Genomic DNA, 14,425 nt, shown 5'->3' with positions numbered 1-14,425 from the left:
TGAATTATTCTTTGTAAGACTTTACAAATGAGTTTATATTCTAAATTAATATTGCCACTGTTTGCTCTCTCCCATTTGGCAAGAAAGTCAAGTATCTACTGAATGAGGTGCTTTTTATGTTCTTTGATTCTTGTGTCATAGAAATTAATTTACATTGACTAAACTTCTACATGAAAGCATTAAAATTGGTGTAAATGCTGTGAATGCTGATATCTATTAAATATCAAATGTCATATCTTAGATCTATTTGTCCAGCTCTAACATTTCGCTCAGTCTCTACTCTTGTATTTCCAATTGCCTGTTGGACATTTTGAACTGGATGTCTTATAAACATCTAAAACTCAACATGTTCAAAACTGAATTCATTATTTCTTCCCCTAAACCCACATTCATGAAATCACAAATATTTACAAGTACTATTATTATCATATTGAGTCTTCAATATATTCATTTTGCCCTTTCTTTATTATCTCAGTTTTATTTCTTGAATTCAGAAAATTGGAAACAAGGCAGATTTAAAGGAAAGTGATTATGATTCTTCAGAGTTTTGTGGTATTGCATGATTTGTAGTCATAAAGCTCCACCAAGTAGATCTTCAAATTTTTAAAAATGCATTGTTTTCTTAAAAGATCTTTCCCACTGCAAAATCTATCTCCCTGAAAAACTATATACCAAATCAAGGTACATTTTTTGTTTTTTGTTTTTCTACAAAAAATACATCATGAAAATCTACCAATGTTTCTTGTATCTGATCAGTTAGAAACATATGATTTCAAAGCAAGACATTAAACAAAACATATGTTTAATAGCAAAGTTAATGAGAAGGAAATTTCTCCCACAAGATTATATTATCTTCCCCCATAGATTTTCACACCATTGTGAAAATATAAGTAGGAAGTGGCCAGGAAACATGTAAGTAAAGGGCATAAATATGGCAGGAGAATGCATATAACCTGAAGAATAGGTGGTAGTAGCAGCAACTCTCACTTCTCATCCCAACTGGAAACTACCTCTTTTCCTTCAGAGAGTCACTTGCATTATTAAATGGATGGTGCCATTGAGTTGCAGGATGCAGAGCCAGGTTGTTGAACTATGATGCTCTATTATCTGTAATCTGCTAGGCTATTTTTTGTTTCCAACTGCTGCTTTCTGCTTCTTCTGGTAGTCAGGGGAAGTGTGTGTGTGTGTGTGTGTGTGTGTGTGTGTGTGTGTGTATTTCCTATTCCCATAAAGGTAAAAAATGTCAATTCTTGTACACAGATAGCCTCAAAGGCAATTATTTGTAATTTAAATTAGAAAGCCACAGCCAACTTGTCAGTCATTCCTCAGGATTAGTTTAAATTTATATTTTAAAAAATAAATTTAATATTGGCTGAGCTTTCACTCCCTGGCCTTAGTCTACTAGTTGACTTAGAGAGAAAAAAAAATTATTTTCAAATCCTTTCTATACCCGTGATACCAGTTGTGGTCTGTGAGCATTAGGAGCAAAAATATAAGGGGATGTTTTGTTCTACTTTTCTGCCAGTAACAAGGTCAGTGCTCTTTCTATACAGCCACATGTTACCCAATAAAATTTAAGATCCTTAGGGGGCACGGATGATTTTATTTTTGATTTCACATCTACAATCAGCCATAGGGCACATAGAAAGCACTTGATAAATGTTTGTTAATTGGACAACTGATCTTTTCCTATAATAAAAATTATTTTTTGTAACATTCTTAACCAATTAGATTTTTGAGCCACTCCCAATTCCTTTTCCTTTTTTGTATTTTCTTTCTCTCTCACTGCCTGATAAAAAGGATCAGGAGAAGAGAAATTGGCAAATTCTCTTATTTTCATACAACCATTACTAATATCAATGACAGTTCTCCTTTAAAAGTTCACCCCATCCTGCTTCTACTATGATGCTGCTTCTTCCACCACAAGGTCTCCTCTAAACTCTAACCCCTCCAAAAACCCTGGCTCAAATTTCTCAGTCTTAAGTCCCCTAACTTCTATCTTAGTCTACTTTAACTATTCACTTGTTGTGACATACTGAATTTTAACAAGATGTCACTCCAAATCAAGGTGCCATTTTCTGAAAACTTCCCACCCACCTCTGGACTCACACAAAAGGTCTTCCAGGAACTAGGAGAGCAACTTGCCTCACGGATTTATGCCTTCTGTTAACATCCAGGTGTGTCTTGCCTTCCCAGATCAGCACTTCCCATCCGTCTAGAAACTCCCCTTAAGAGCCACATTGTCCCTTTGGCTGAGTCTCTATGGGCTTAAATGAAAAAGATTAATTATATTACCCAGAATTGCTTCCCTCTATTTTCAGAATAGTGGAATGGGACTGGTGGTGAATGTCAGTAAAAAGAACCAAGTCTTCCCCTGGCACCATACTGAGAAGAGAAATTATTTCAGTCTTTTACTAACTAAAGTATTTAAATTTTAGAATGGTTGCTACCATTATAACCCAGCATATATTTACAAAGGTCAAGAACCATTTAAATCGATTTTTATAGAAATTAAACAAATTGAAGCCACTGATAATGGATTAGAAAAAGTGGTGGGGAGGGGAGGAAACAAGCATTTATTAATTATCTATGTGAAAGGCACTGTAATAAGTATTTCATAAATATTTCATTTGAGGTAATACAGATTATGACATTTCTTTTTATTTCCAAGTTATTCATATACATTCAGACTTGCTAACTATAAACTCACTCGATTCATTCAGACTCACTTGCAATTAACTCATATATCTATTCCATTCATTTAACAAGCATAATTCAGCATCCATTACAAGACAGACACTGCTGAGTGCTGAGAACATAAATTCAAAACCAAACTATATCTGCCCTCAAGGAGCTTGAATTCTTCTGGGGGAATATAAAACATGTATACAAAAGTAAATAAAAATGTATCTAAAGTAAATACAAAGTTAGCTCAGGAGGAAGAATTATTAGCCACATGGGAGATATCAGAACAAACTGCATGTAGAGCTTCCAAGGGAGGTGAAGAGGTGATTTAGAGAGGATAGAATGCATTCCAAGCTTGAAGAATAAGCCTGTGGATAGGTAAATAGGAGAGGAAATGATCTAAGGAAAAACAAGTAGTTTCATTTTGGCTGGAATACAGAGTGAGTGAAGAGGGGAACAATTTGCAGTCATTCTGGAGATGTGGACTGTAGCCAGAGAGTAAAGGGCTTTTACTGAGCTATGGCATTTGTATTTGATATTAGAAATGAGAGAGAATCAACTGGAACTTCTTAAGTGTTAGGGTACCATGGCAAAATCTGTGTGCTATGAATATCAGTTTATTAGATATGTGGAGGATTGCAAAGATGGAAATATTCAATAGGAAGGTTGACTGGGAAGTTAATACAATGGCAAAGAAAAGTGGTGATTAAAACTTGCATGGAGGTGGAGATTTTGGATATAAAGAAAAGGACAAATAGAGGCAAGACTGTGGAGAAAGATTTTACAAATGTTGGGAAGAGCAGGAGAAAGGGTCAAATATAATTCTGATTTTACAAACATCGATTCCTCAACAGAAATAGGAAGGATGAAAAGAAGAGAGAATTTTGAGAAAAAAGATGAGCTCTCTTTTGGTCATGTTGAATTTGACATTAACTTGAAAATGTCCATCAAGTACGAAGTTGGTAATGTGGGACTGAAATTCAGGACACAAAACTAGATTAGACATGAGAGATATCTGCACAGAGGTAATTCCATAATTGCTGATGAAGGAGGAGAAAGACAGATTGACCCAGGAAGAACCTTGGAAGAGAGGGATATGAATGATGATCCAACCAACAAAAATGAGTGGTAGCTAGAAATATAAGAGAAGAAACAGAGCTTATTGTTTAAAACCTAGGAAAAATAAAATATATAGGAGAAGAATGCTAAATAGTGTCAAATGCTTCAAAAAGGTCAAGGGACAAAAGCTGAGGAAAAAAAGAGTCATTATCTGACTTAAGAGATCACAGATTATCTGGTGAAAAGCAATTTCAATTGAATCATATGTATGGAAGTCAGAATATAAGGTAATCAGGGGAGAAAGAGAAGAGAAAAAAATGTTGATTAATTAAAAAATTTTTTTATGATGGGGAGAAAGGGATTAGAGATATAGAAAGACAGCATTAAGGAATGGTACAATGAACTAGAAGGTTTTTTTTAAGGATAAGGAAGACTTATCTTTGTAAGTAACAGAGAAAGTGTCAATAGATCAGGGAATTTAAACTAAAAGTGTCAATAGATGAGGGAATTTAAGCTAAAGGGAAGGATGATTCTGGGAGCAAATTCTAGGAGCAAAACAGAGGCAATAGAAAGGAATGGGATCAAGGGCATAAAGTAGAAGCATTGGTGATGACAAAAGCCACTTTTTCATCAGAAATTGGAACAAAGGAGGAGAGAATAGAAGGTGCTATTAAAGGGTTTTGATACAGAATAGAGACAAAGTTAAGATAGACTTACATGAACTCAATTTAAGTGAAGTAAGTAGAACCAAGAGAACTATTGTACATAGCAACAAGAAGATTATGTGATGATTAACTGTAATGCACTTGGCTCCTTTCACCACTGAGATGATTCAAGGAAATTCTGACAGATGGAGAGAGCCATATACATCCAGAGAGAGGTCTGTAGGGACTGAATGTGAATCACAACATAGTATTTTCACTTTTGTTGTTGTTTGCTTGCTTATTTAAAAAAAATTTTTCCCTTTTGATCTGATTTTCTTTGTGCAGTATGATAAGTGTGGAAATTATTTAATCTGTATTGGATTAAATACTGTCTAGGAGAAGGAGGAGGAAAGGAGGAGGGAGAAAAATTTGGAATACAGTGTTTTGCAAATTATCTTTGCATATATTTTGAAAAATAAAAAGCTATTATTATATAAAAAAGAATAAAATGCTGAGAAGCAGGAAACAAAGGCTTCTGTGCATCCAAAATGGACACTGCAAACTCCATGTACTTTCATTTATAGGGAAAAAAAATTCTGTAGGGATTCAAAACAGATTCAGTTTTACTTAATACATAATTCTTTTGAGTCTGGTCATTGGTTTCCCAAGCCTTAACAAATGAGAAGAGGAGAGTAGTTGCTACAGACAGTCCCTCTACCAGGATGGAGGAGTTAAAGCTAAGAGGGAGCAGGAAAAGCACAGAAACAGAAAAAGCCCAGGAGGCTCAGGCCATTGAAATTATGGCCTTAGAGGCTTTGCTGTGTTACAGTCAATCCCAGGATGATGGCAGCAAGTCATCAAGAACAGGGTAAATTATGCTTCATATATTTAAGGTTAGAGATAATTATATTTCCATTCACAATAATTATAATATAAAAAGGAAACAAACTTTGATGTTTAAGTTTATTTGGAAAACGAGTCAATTGAGAAAGAATTCAGGGCTCCAATAAGTCACTGTTCTACTCTATCAATGCTCTCTCTAAAAATTAACTTCTATATAATATAGACTTAAAAAAAATCTATTAAAGCCCTATTCCAAATCTTTATGGCAAGGTGTAGAGACTGTGCTCTGAGTAGAATGGACTTTAATCTTTTTAAAAAAAAGAAAAATTTTAAAAATTAAAATAGCATTTCTTCTGTTTTTGGTTCCATTATTGTTGTTTATCATTTCAGTCCTGTCTGATTTGATTCTTCATGACTCCCATTTTCTTCTCCAGCTCATTTGCAGATGAGGAAACTGAGCCAAACGGGGTAAAGTGACTTACCCAGGATCACAAAGCTAGTAAGTGTCTGAGGCCAAATTTGAACTCAAGAAGATAGACACCATTGTGCCACTTACTCTTGTTGAATCTAGTCTTCTATTTTAGAACGTACAACTTAGCAAAATTGTGGCTAAATTTAGTTTCCTCTTGATAAATTTTTTAAAGCAATTCAAATTGTAGAGGTGTTAGAATTTTGACTAAGGTTAAATAAATAGTTTAGCAAGTGAGAAGAAATAGCTACTATATAGTTAGCCCTTATTCATAACCCATCTCATTTACTCAAAAGAGGAAGAACACAGAGAATCAAAAAGAATAATGAGTTAAAATGAATAGTAGCAATTAGGAATATGAAAGAACAAAGCGTGATCCAACACATGAGAAATTTGTGTTATAGTACATTAACTTATTTATTTTAATAAGAATTTAAATATGAAAGAAAAGTCAAACAATATTTAGTTCTATTTTATATTTTATGCATAATGATTATAAAACTTTATAGAAAAGATAATATAAATGACAGAATCTTTAAAATGAGTAGTCCTATTCTACAGGGAAAAACTAAAAGGAGAATTTGGTATTTCAAGAATTAGCTATAGTCAGTTTCTATGAATTTTTTTGAATCTTTGTAGAGATGAAAATCCATGACAGATTTTATCCCATCAGCATATTTATTCCAGCTCCCTTAGAAAAGGTAAGTAACCTTTCAGGACTTCTGGTATCCAATTACATCAATGTAATCATCTTGAACTTTTAGTAAATTTGTTATTTTAAAATAATTATTTACTATGACATGGTATTCTGAAAATTTGCATGTCTATGTGAAATAATGATGAATATTAATTTAAGAAAGAACCAAACATGTCAAAGATTATTAATAGGACAGTTATTTTTCTTTGGTGGGATATATTTTTGCCACATTACATTTTGTCATTCCATTTAGCTGAGAGAAAATATTTGTCTAGGAGAAATGTAAAGACAAAAAATGCTGGGGAAAGGGACTTAAAAAAGTGAATAAGAAAAAGAGATATGTGTTTGTGAGGGACACTTTTTTCTAAGTTAAAAATATTAATTTTAGTAACACTATTACCAAAGAAATTTTTTTTGTAAAAAAAAATGGCACTTCTGGTGTCAAATAGATAAATTATTATATTCAAGAATTTCCTCAAAATAAATGTTTTACAAAATAACTTTATATCCAGAAATTGATTCCTAGGATAGACACTGGCATTTTTCTATAACAAATTTGGGTTATTTATCTAGTTTTCAGGATAATTTCATAAAGTATTTATCTTTATTTGCTATTTAATTGGCATTTACCACTTTGCCTAAATCAAATAGTTTTCACAAATTGAACAAACTAGAAAATAGGGACAATAGGGACTTTTCATTGCCACCAGAAAGTTTTTTGGTTTTGCTGATTCATTAAGTTTTTGTGAGTGCTTTGGGGAGACTCATCTGCCAAAAAATACTTGGAAAGATTAAGAAAATGAAAATATGGTCATTGGGACAGCCTGTTGTGCTGAACATTCAAGTTACAAATGATGGTACAAGATCTTTAGACTTACATTGCATTGGTTTGATTTGCTGTTGTCAGATTAGCCAGTGCAAGAGAGGCCCCTTCTTTTACATCATCATTTTCACTCTTCAGCAACTGAACTATCTGTGGGATACCTTTAAAAATATAGACAAAAATATTGTGACTGAATAAATTATAGGACACTAGAGAATAATACGCTGGAGAAGGAAATGGCCAACCACTACTCCACTATCTTTGCCAAGAAAACCCCAAATGGTGTCACAAAAGAATTGGAAATGACAGAAAAAGACTAAACAACAAGTGTCAGTATATAATGTGACATTTCATGTTACCTTGAGTATTAAAAAACTCTTTGGTGGCCAAATTCTCTGACATTGCTGAAATCACCTCGGCAGCTGCAACTTTTGTTCCATCATTTTCAGCTCCCAAAAGGTTAATGAGACATTTCTCCACCCCTTGTTCATGCAGAATTTTTCTAGTTTCAGCTTTTTATAAAGAAAAATAAAATGATTTTTTAAAAAATGATACAAAGTAGAAAGAAGTAGGCTATTAGTGGGGAAATCATCAAAATTAAGTTCTTCAAGAATGTGAGAATGTTACTTTCAATTCAAGTGACAGAGGTGAAAGAATAAAGACTCTTTAGCCTTTAAGCCAATGAATTTATTATTCACACTTCTTAGTGTTTGAGAATATAATCTTTTCTAATCCTATAATTGTGGAAATTATTTTTTAATAAAGAAGCTGGAAGGCCACCAATTATAGACTGTTAATCAGAGGGATGTTGGTGAATGTTCAAAACAAAACAAAACAAAACTGGCTCTCTGAAAAACTGTATGCATAACACAGTCATATTTAATCTGCCTCATTGATATTTTCTCCATTCCTTTCTTAAATTTAAACAATCAACAAAACAAGAAGAAATTTCTGATTTGTGCCATGGGTCAATTTTCAAGGATGATTGTAAATGCTCATTTACTGAAAATTTAACAATCCATTCCTTTGATCAGATGTAAGTTAACTCCGGCACACTTGATGGTTATTTAGTTAAAGAGTATTTGGTGGCAAGGGAAGGAGTCCAGATCTGTGGTTTCATCAATCTAGGAAATTGCTGATAAGGAAAATAGTCTCCTAATCCCCAGCTACAGATGAGAGTATGGCAACACTGTAAATCACATATGATGTTAGAAAATTGTCAGGGAATACCAAGAAGTTATATGATTTGCTTAGAATCCCACAGTATATATCAGAGGCAGAATTTTTGAATCCAGGTGTTCCTGATTTCAAGGCCAGTCCTATATTCATTGCACCATGCTAATTCTTTTTTTTTAATTAAAGCTTTTTAATTTTCAAAAGATATGCATGGATAATTTTCAGCATTAATCCTTGCAAAACCTTGTGTTCCAATTCCCCCCTTCCTCCATCCTCTTCCTAGATAACAAATAACCAAATATATGTAAAACAGGGCAAAAATATATGTTAAATCCAATATATAGCATATATATTTATACAATTATCTTACTGCACAAGAAAAATCAAATCAAAAAGGAAAAAATGAGAAAGAAAATAAAATGCAAGAAAATAACAACAAAAAGAGTGAAAATGCCATGTTGTGATCCACACTCAGTTCCCATAATCCTTTCTCTGGATGTAGTTAGCTCTCTTCATCACATGATCATTGGACCTGGTCTGAATCATCTCATTGGAAAAGAGCCACATCCATCAGAATTGATCATCTTATAGTCTTGTTGCTATGTATAATGATCTCCTGGTTCAACTTATCTCATTAAGCATCAGTTCATATGTGTCTCTCCAAGCCACTCTGAAATCATCCTGCTGATCATTATTTATAGAACAATAATATTCCATAACATTCATATGTCATAACTTATTCAGCCATTCTCCAACTGATGGGCACAGTTTGATAGCCCTTTGGGCTTAGTTCCAAACTGCTCTCCAGAATGGTTGGATCAGTTCACAACTTCACCAACAATGTATCAGTGTCCCAGTTTTCCCACATCCCCTCCAAACATTCATCATTGTCTTTTCTGACATCTTAGCTATTCTGAGAGGTGTATAGTGGTACCTCAACTTGTCTTCACCATGCTAATTCTTGATTAGAGAAAGAAGCAAAAGATCAGATCAAAGAAAGATTGTATTGGGTGTTGAGGATTTACATTAAACTTTAACATGACATAATTGGTCTTTTATTTTTATACCTACAAGAGTTTGCATTTCAGAAATGATTTGTTCATTTTGGACATCCCCACAATTAATACATGTCTTAGAAGATTTAACTTGAATGATTGGGTTTCTTTGGATTTAGCTGGGTTGGTCCTCAAACCACTGATTTTATGTATATGTATGTGTATACACACACACACATATGTATATGTATATATAGATATAGATATAGATATCTATATCTATATCTATATATACACATACATTCCATGTTCTAAGGCTTTTTACAATTTGAGGAACCTATATATACACATACATTCTATGTTCTAAGGCTTTTTACAATTTGAGGAACCTACCAGGTCTAACATTCTAGTGGTACGACTTTGAAGATACCAGGGTCAAATTCAGAGATCAGGTGAGAATAGGAAGTTAGTGGAAGACAGAGCTTGAAATTATTATTTATAATAATAAATGGGAATTAAAATAATGAAAGAATTTGTAAATCATTGCTTATGTGAATAAAAATAAATACCTGTATGTATATTAATCTGTATAACAAGCATTTACTAAAGGCCCACTGTGTGCCATATATACAATGTTAGATGCCAGGGATACAAATATAAAAAAGAAAAACCTTTTTTCCCCCCAAGAAGTAAATATACATAAATATATATACAAATGGATATGTCATAACATTCTAAGCTAGTCACGGAAAACTAGAATGAAAAACATTCCCTAAACATTAGATACTTTACTTTTTCTTTTTTAGCCTTTGGATTTGGCTGGATTTGTCACAAATAAAATAAAATTAGTAAATAAACATGATAAAATAATTTCATCAACTAGAAATAATTTTCTATTATTAAATGTTGTAATAATAATTTTTGTTTTCTGCAGCTAATTCTAAGTAATTTAGTTTGTATTTTTTTCAAAAGCATGTGTTAAACAAAAAACTGCTGAATACATTATGTTTTAAATGCCCTAGAGAGGTACAGGAGACTGGTTTGACAAGTCACAGAATTCACAGTTGGTCTGTTCCTTACCAATTTAGTTAATTATTTTTTGCAAAGTTTGGTCATGGGTTTAGATTTTTCTTAAATTAATATATAATTTATATCATAAGGCAAGGATTGCTAATTATGTTTTAATAATAAATTACTATGTTAAAGACTGATCGTTCATATTCAAAAAATATAACAATTTGGGATAAAATTACAATAAAGAAATATATTTAATTTTTAAAGTGTTCATTTTAGTTCTAAAGTCCTAAGTTTCTTTCCTGAAATTATGGCAACTAAATATTGTTAAAGTTACCACATACTTTCTTTCCTTTTATAGTGATTAGCTATTCATACAAAACAACAAGTCATCTTTTTAACAGATAATTACTATCTTTGATCCTTCACTCATCTGAGCATAATTGATCTAGAAAGAATAGACATAATATGGTCAGCACAGCCTTTTTCTATTCACGAACTTCAAGCCATTAATTAATGAATCATGGCTCATCATCCTATCCTTTTAATCTTTTAACCTCTTCATTTAAAATGGAACTCAAACTGTCCATAAATATAATTAGTTTAAAAATTATATTTAAACATTTGAATCTTTCATTTATTTGCTTCCAACATATAGCATTAGGAAGATTCTAACCATAATATTTTAAAATTTCATAGTCAGTTTGATGCAAATCATTTTGTTCACAAATACCTCGTGATATATCTTTATTCAGCTTTCTAAATAAATATCTATTTATGTCACTTTAAAAAAAAAAGGTATTTTAACATCCACTGCCAAAAGAACTAATTTAGGAAACTGGTTTTATAGTAGGTAACTGCTCCATCCCCAAAATAGGACATGTATAATTATTGGAGAGGTGAAAAAAAATCATTTAAATCAATATTACAGGTAATTAGTTTCCCAATCCTGCTGGGAATGTTCTAAAAATCCAGCTGTGTTCACCAAACCTCAAAAGTGCAGACTGCTGTGTAGTTATAACAGATTTTAAAGATGAAAAAAAAATCATCTCAGTACCTTGTTGAATTCCTACACCAAGTGAAGCATTTACATTTTAATTACAGAAAATAAAGATGCATATGTGATATAAGTTATTAATACAATATGAACTTTAAAACAATTGCTTTTAAAAAAGAAAAAATGTTGCTGTCACAAAAACTCTTGTTTATATTAATTTTCTTTATTATTATTCTGACCCCTTCATTCCTAATGCCAAGTTAATACTAGAAATTTATCAGGGAGCAGTGTAATGAATTCTTTCATCCTCCTGGATGTCCAATCAATGATCTTAGTAATCTTGGTTTTACACATGGTGCAGATCTGTAACTTTTTCATTCACCTCAATTGAATTTCCTATCTTATAGACACTATTTAAAAAATGTTCCACATATTCTTCATGGTCCTGGTAATCAGGGGAGGGAGCAGGAGTTGTGATTTCAAGGAAAGTCTTCCAGAGATTTGGTACTCATACTATACTTTGTAGCAAATGCATGTAGGGCATTTAAATAGCGCTTTATGCCATCCACTGCATTCGATTTTCACACTAACCTGTAATGTTCTCTCTAAAGTGTAATATTCTCTGGTGGGGTTCTCTTGGGGTCTCTGAAGGCAGCCTTTGTTTTAGTTCAGTAATCACCACAAGAGTAGCCAGGGATTAAAGTCCAAATCCTTTATTGTCTCCTTCAAAATCCAATCTCCTTCACTTGGGGTCTGGTTAGTTTTTTTACAGGCCTATCTCTCTCCTTGGTTCTGAGAGCTTGAGCTCTTGCCTCTAGTCCTTTGCATTCTCTGCCTCTGCCACCTTTTCTCCACATCCAAGGGTTTTGTGCTTCACCCTCCAGCAACAACAAGGGCGGAAGATGGAATGAATCTGTCTCAGCCTCTGAGAGCTTCTAGTGCGCTTGTCTTCCTCTAGCCCTGAGACCTCCCCCTTATATGCTCCACACTGAGTAAACACCAATCATTATATCACTAGGAAACCATTATTCATTGTAGGATTAAATTAATGCTAAACTAGATGTAACTATCATCTCCTCAATTCCACTTAGTACCTTGTTTCAAGTTTTGGCCCATAACATCTCCTTGTAGGATCAGATCAATCATACTGAACCATGTTAATTAAATAACTATTGTCTCAATCAATTCCACTGACTTAGTACCTTGTAAGAATCCTTTGTTTCAAGTTCAGAGTTCTCACCCATAATACTAGCCCTATGCAGAAGAGCAGGTAGATGACACCATAGTGCACAGAGGAAGACTCCTTCCTGAGTTCAAATCATTTTAACTCTGTCTCAGTTTCCTCATCTGTAAAATGAGCTAGAGAAGGAAATGGCAAACCACTCCAGCATCTCTGCCAAGAAAACCCTCACGAGATCACAAACAATTGGGATGAAATTGAAAAACAATTCAACAACAAAAGTAGGTGTGGTAAATTTCCCCCACTTTACTGCTGAGGAAACTAGATCTGAGTTAAGTTGAATGACTTGTACAGTCATATAACTCGTAAGAGTATAAGCTCAACTGATTGTGATTGCCCATCCATGCTTTATCCCCACCACATCCCCACTCTCCCCTCCCCCACCCCAGCTGCCCTGCCACAGTCTATTAACTTGGGGGCTAAGACAGAGAGCCACATACACTAAATGGCAAATGTTTTTGTATTTTTGCTATTATTTATTATTGACATTATTCAGATGTGATTTAGCTTTATTTTTTGATTTCTAACTTCGTCATATTAAAATTAATCAATCAACAAGTGTTTATCAGATTTGATTTAGCTTTATGTTTTGATTTCTGACTTTGTCATATTAAAACTAATCAATCAACAAGCATTTATTAGACACCTACAATGTTTAATGGGAGAGCAATGCATACATCTATAAATAAATGCAAAGCAAACATAAAGTACTATTGACAGATGGATGGGAGGTTTTGAGAAGGGGAGTACTAGTTACTGAAAGGAAAAAAAAATCAGACAAGACTCTGTGGGGAAGGGGGGCACATTTGAACAGAGCTTTAAAAAAAACTAGCTCAAAATCTTAACTAAGATATTAGCAAAAAGACTACAGAAAATCATCCCCAGGATAATACACCACGATCAAGTAGGATTTATACCAGGAATGCAGGGCTGGTTCAACATTAGGAAAACTATCAGTATAATTGGCCATATTAATAATCAAATTAACAAAAACCATATGATCATCTCAATAGATGCAGAAAAAGCATTTGATAAAATCCAACATCCATTCCTATTAAAAACTCTTGAGAGTATAGGAATAAATGGACTTTTCCTTAAAATAATCAGTAGCATCTATTTAAAACCAGCAGTAAGCATCATATGTAACGGGGATAAACTGCAACCATTCCCAATAAGATCAGAAGTGAAACAAGGTTGCCCACTATCACCGTTACTATTTAATATTGTATTAGAAATGCTAGCTTTGGCAATAAGAGTTGAAAAAGAGATTAAAGGAATAAGAATAGGCAATGAGGAAACCAAATTATCACTCTTTGCTGATGATATAATGATATACTTAGAGAATCCCAGAGACTCTACTAAAAAGTTATTAGAAACAATCCACACCCCCTTCAGCAAAGTTGCAGGATACAAAATAAATCCACATAAGTAATCAGCATTCTTATATATCACTAACTAAACCCAGCAGCTAGAGTTACAAAAAGAAATTCCATTTAAAGTAACTACTGATTGTATAAAATATTTAGGAATCTATCTGCCAAGGGAAAATCAGAAACTTTATGAGTAAAACTATAAAACACTTTCTACACACATTAAGTCTGATCTAACCAACTGGAAAAATATTAAATGCTCTTGGATTGGGTGAGCAAATGTAATAAAGATGACAATACTACCTAAATTAATCTATTTATTTAGCGCTGTACCAATCAGACTCCCAAAAAACTACTTTGATGAACTAGAAAAAATAACAACAAAGTTCATATGGAAAAACAAAAGGTCATGA

General features: G+C 33.1%; 1 protein-coding gene across 3 annotated transcripts in view; it reads right to left on the bottom strand.

The window, feature by feature from the left end:
- ARMC3 (armadillo repeat containing 3) overlaps positions 1–14,425 on the bottom strand; it is a 146,714-nt gene that overhangs the window by 66,073 nt on the left and 66,216 nt on the right. For all 3 annotated transcript variants that reach the window (XM_052000803.1, XM_052000805.1, XM_052000804.1), the window contains 2 exons: positions 7,580–7,732; positions 7,276–7,381 (listed from right to left, as the gene is read on the bottom strand). In XM_052000803.1, coding sequence (XP_051856763.1) covers positions 7,276–7,381; positions 7,580–7,732 — 259 coding nt within the window. The remainder of the gene's footprint in view (positions 1–7,275; positions 7,382–7,579; positions 7,733–14,425) is intronic.

Source organism: Antechinus flavipes, chromosome 5 (assembly GCF_016432865.1).
Source record: "Antechinus flavipes isolate AdamAnt ecotype Samford, QLD, Australia chromosome 5, AdamAnt_v2, whole genome shotgun sequence".
In the NCBI taxonomy this organism is placed as follows: Eukaryota; Metazoa; Chordata; class Mammalia; order Dasyuromorphia; family Dasyuridae; genus Antechinus; species Antechinus flavipes.
Note: the sequence above shows the minus strand (reverse complement) of the source record. Positions and strands in the feature narration are given on the sequence as shown.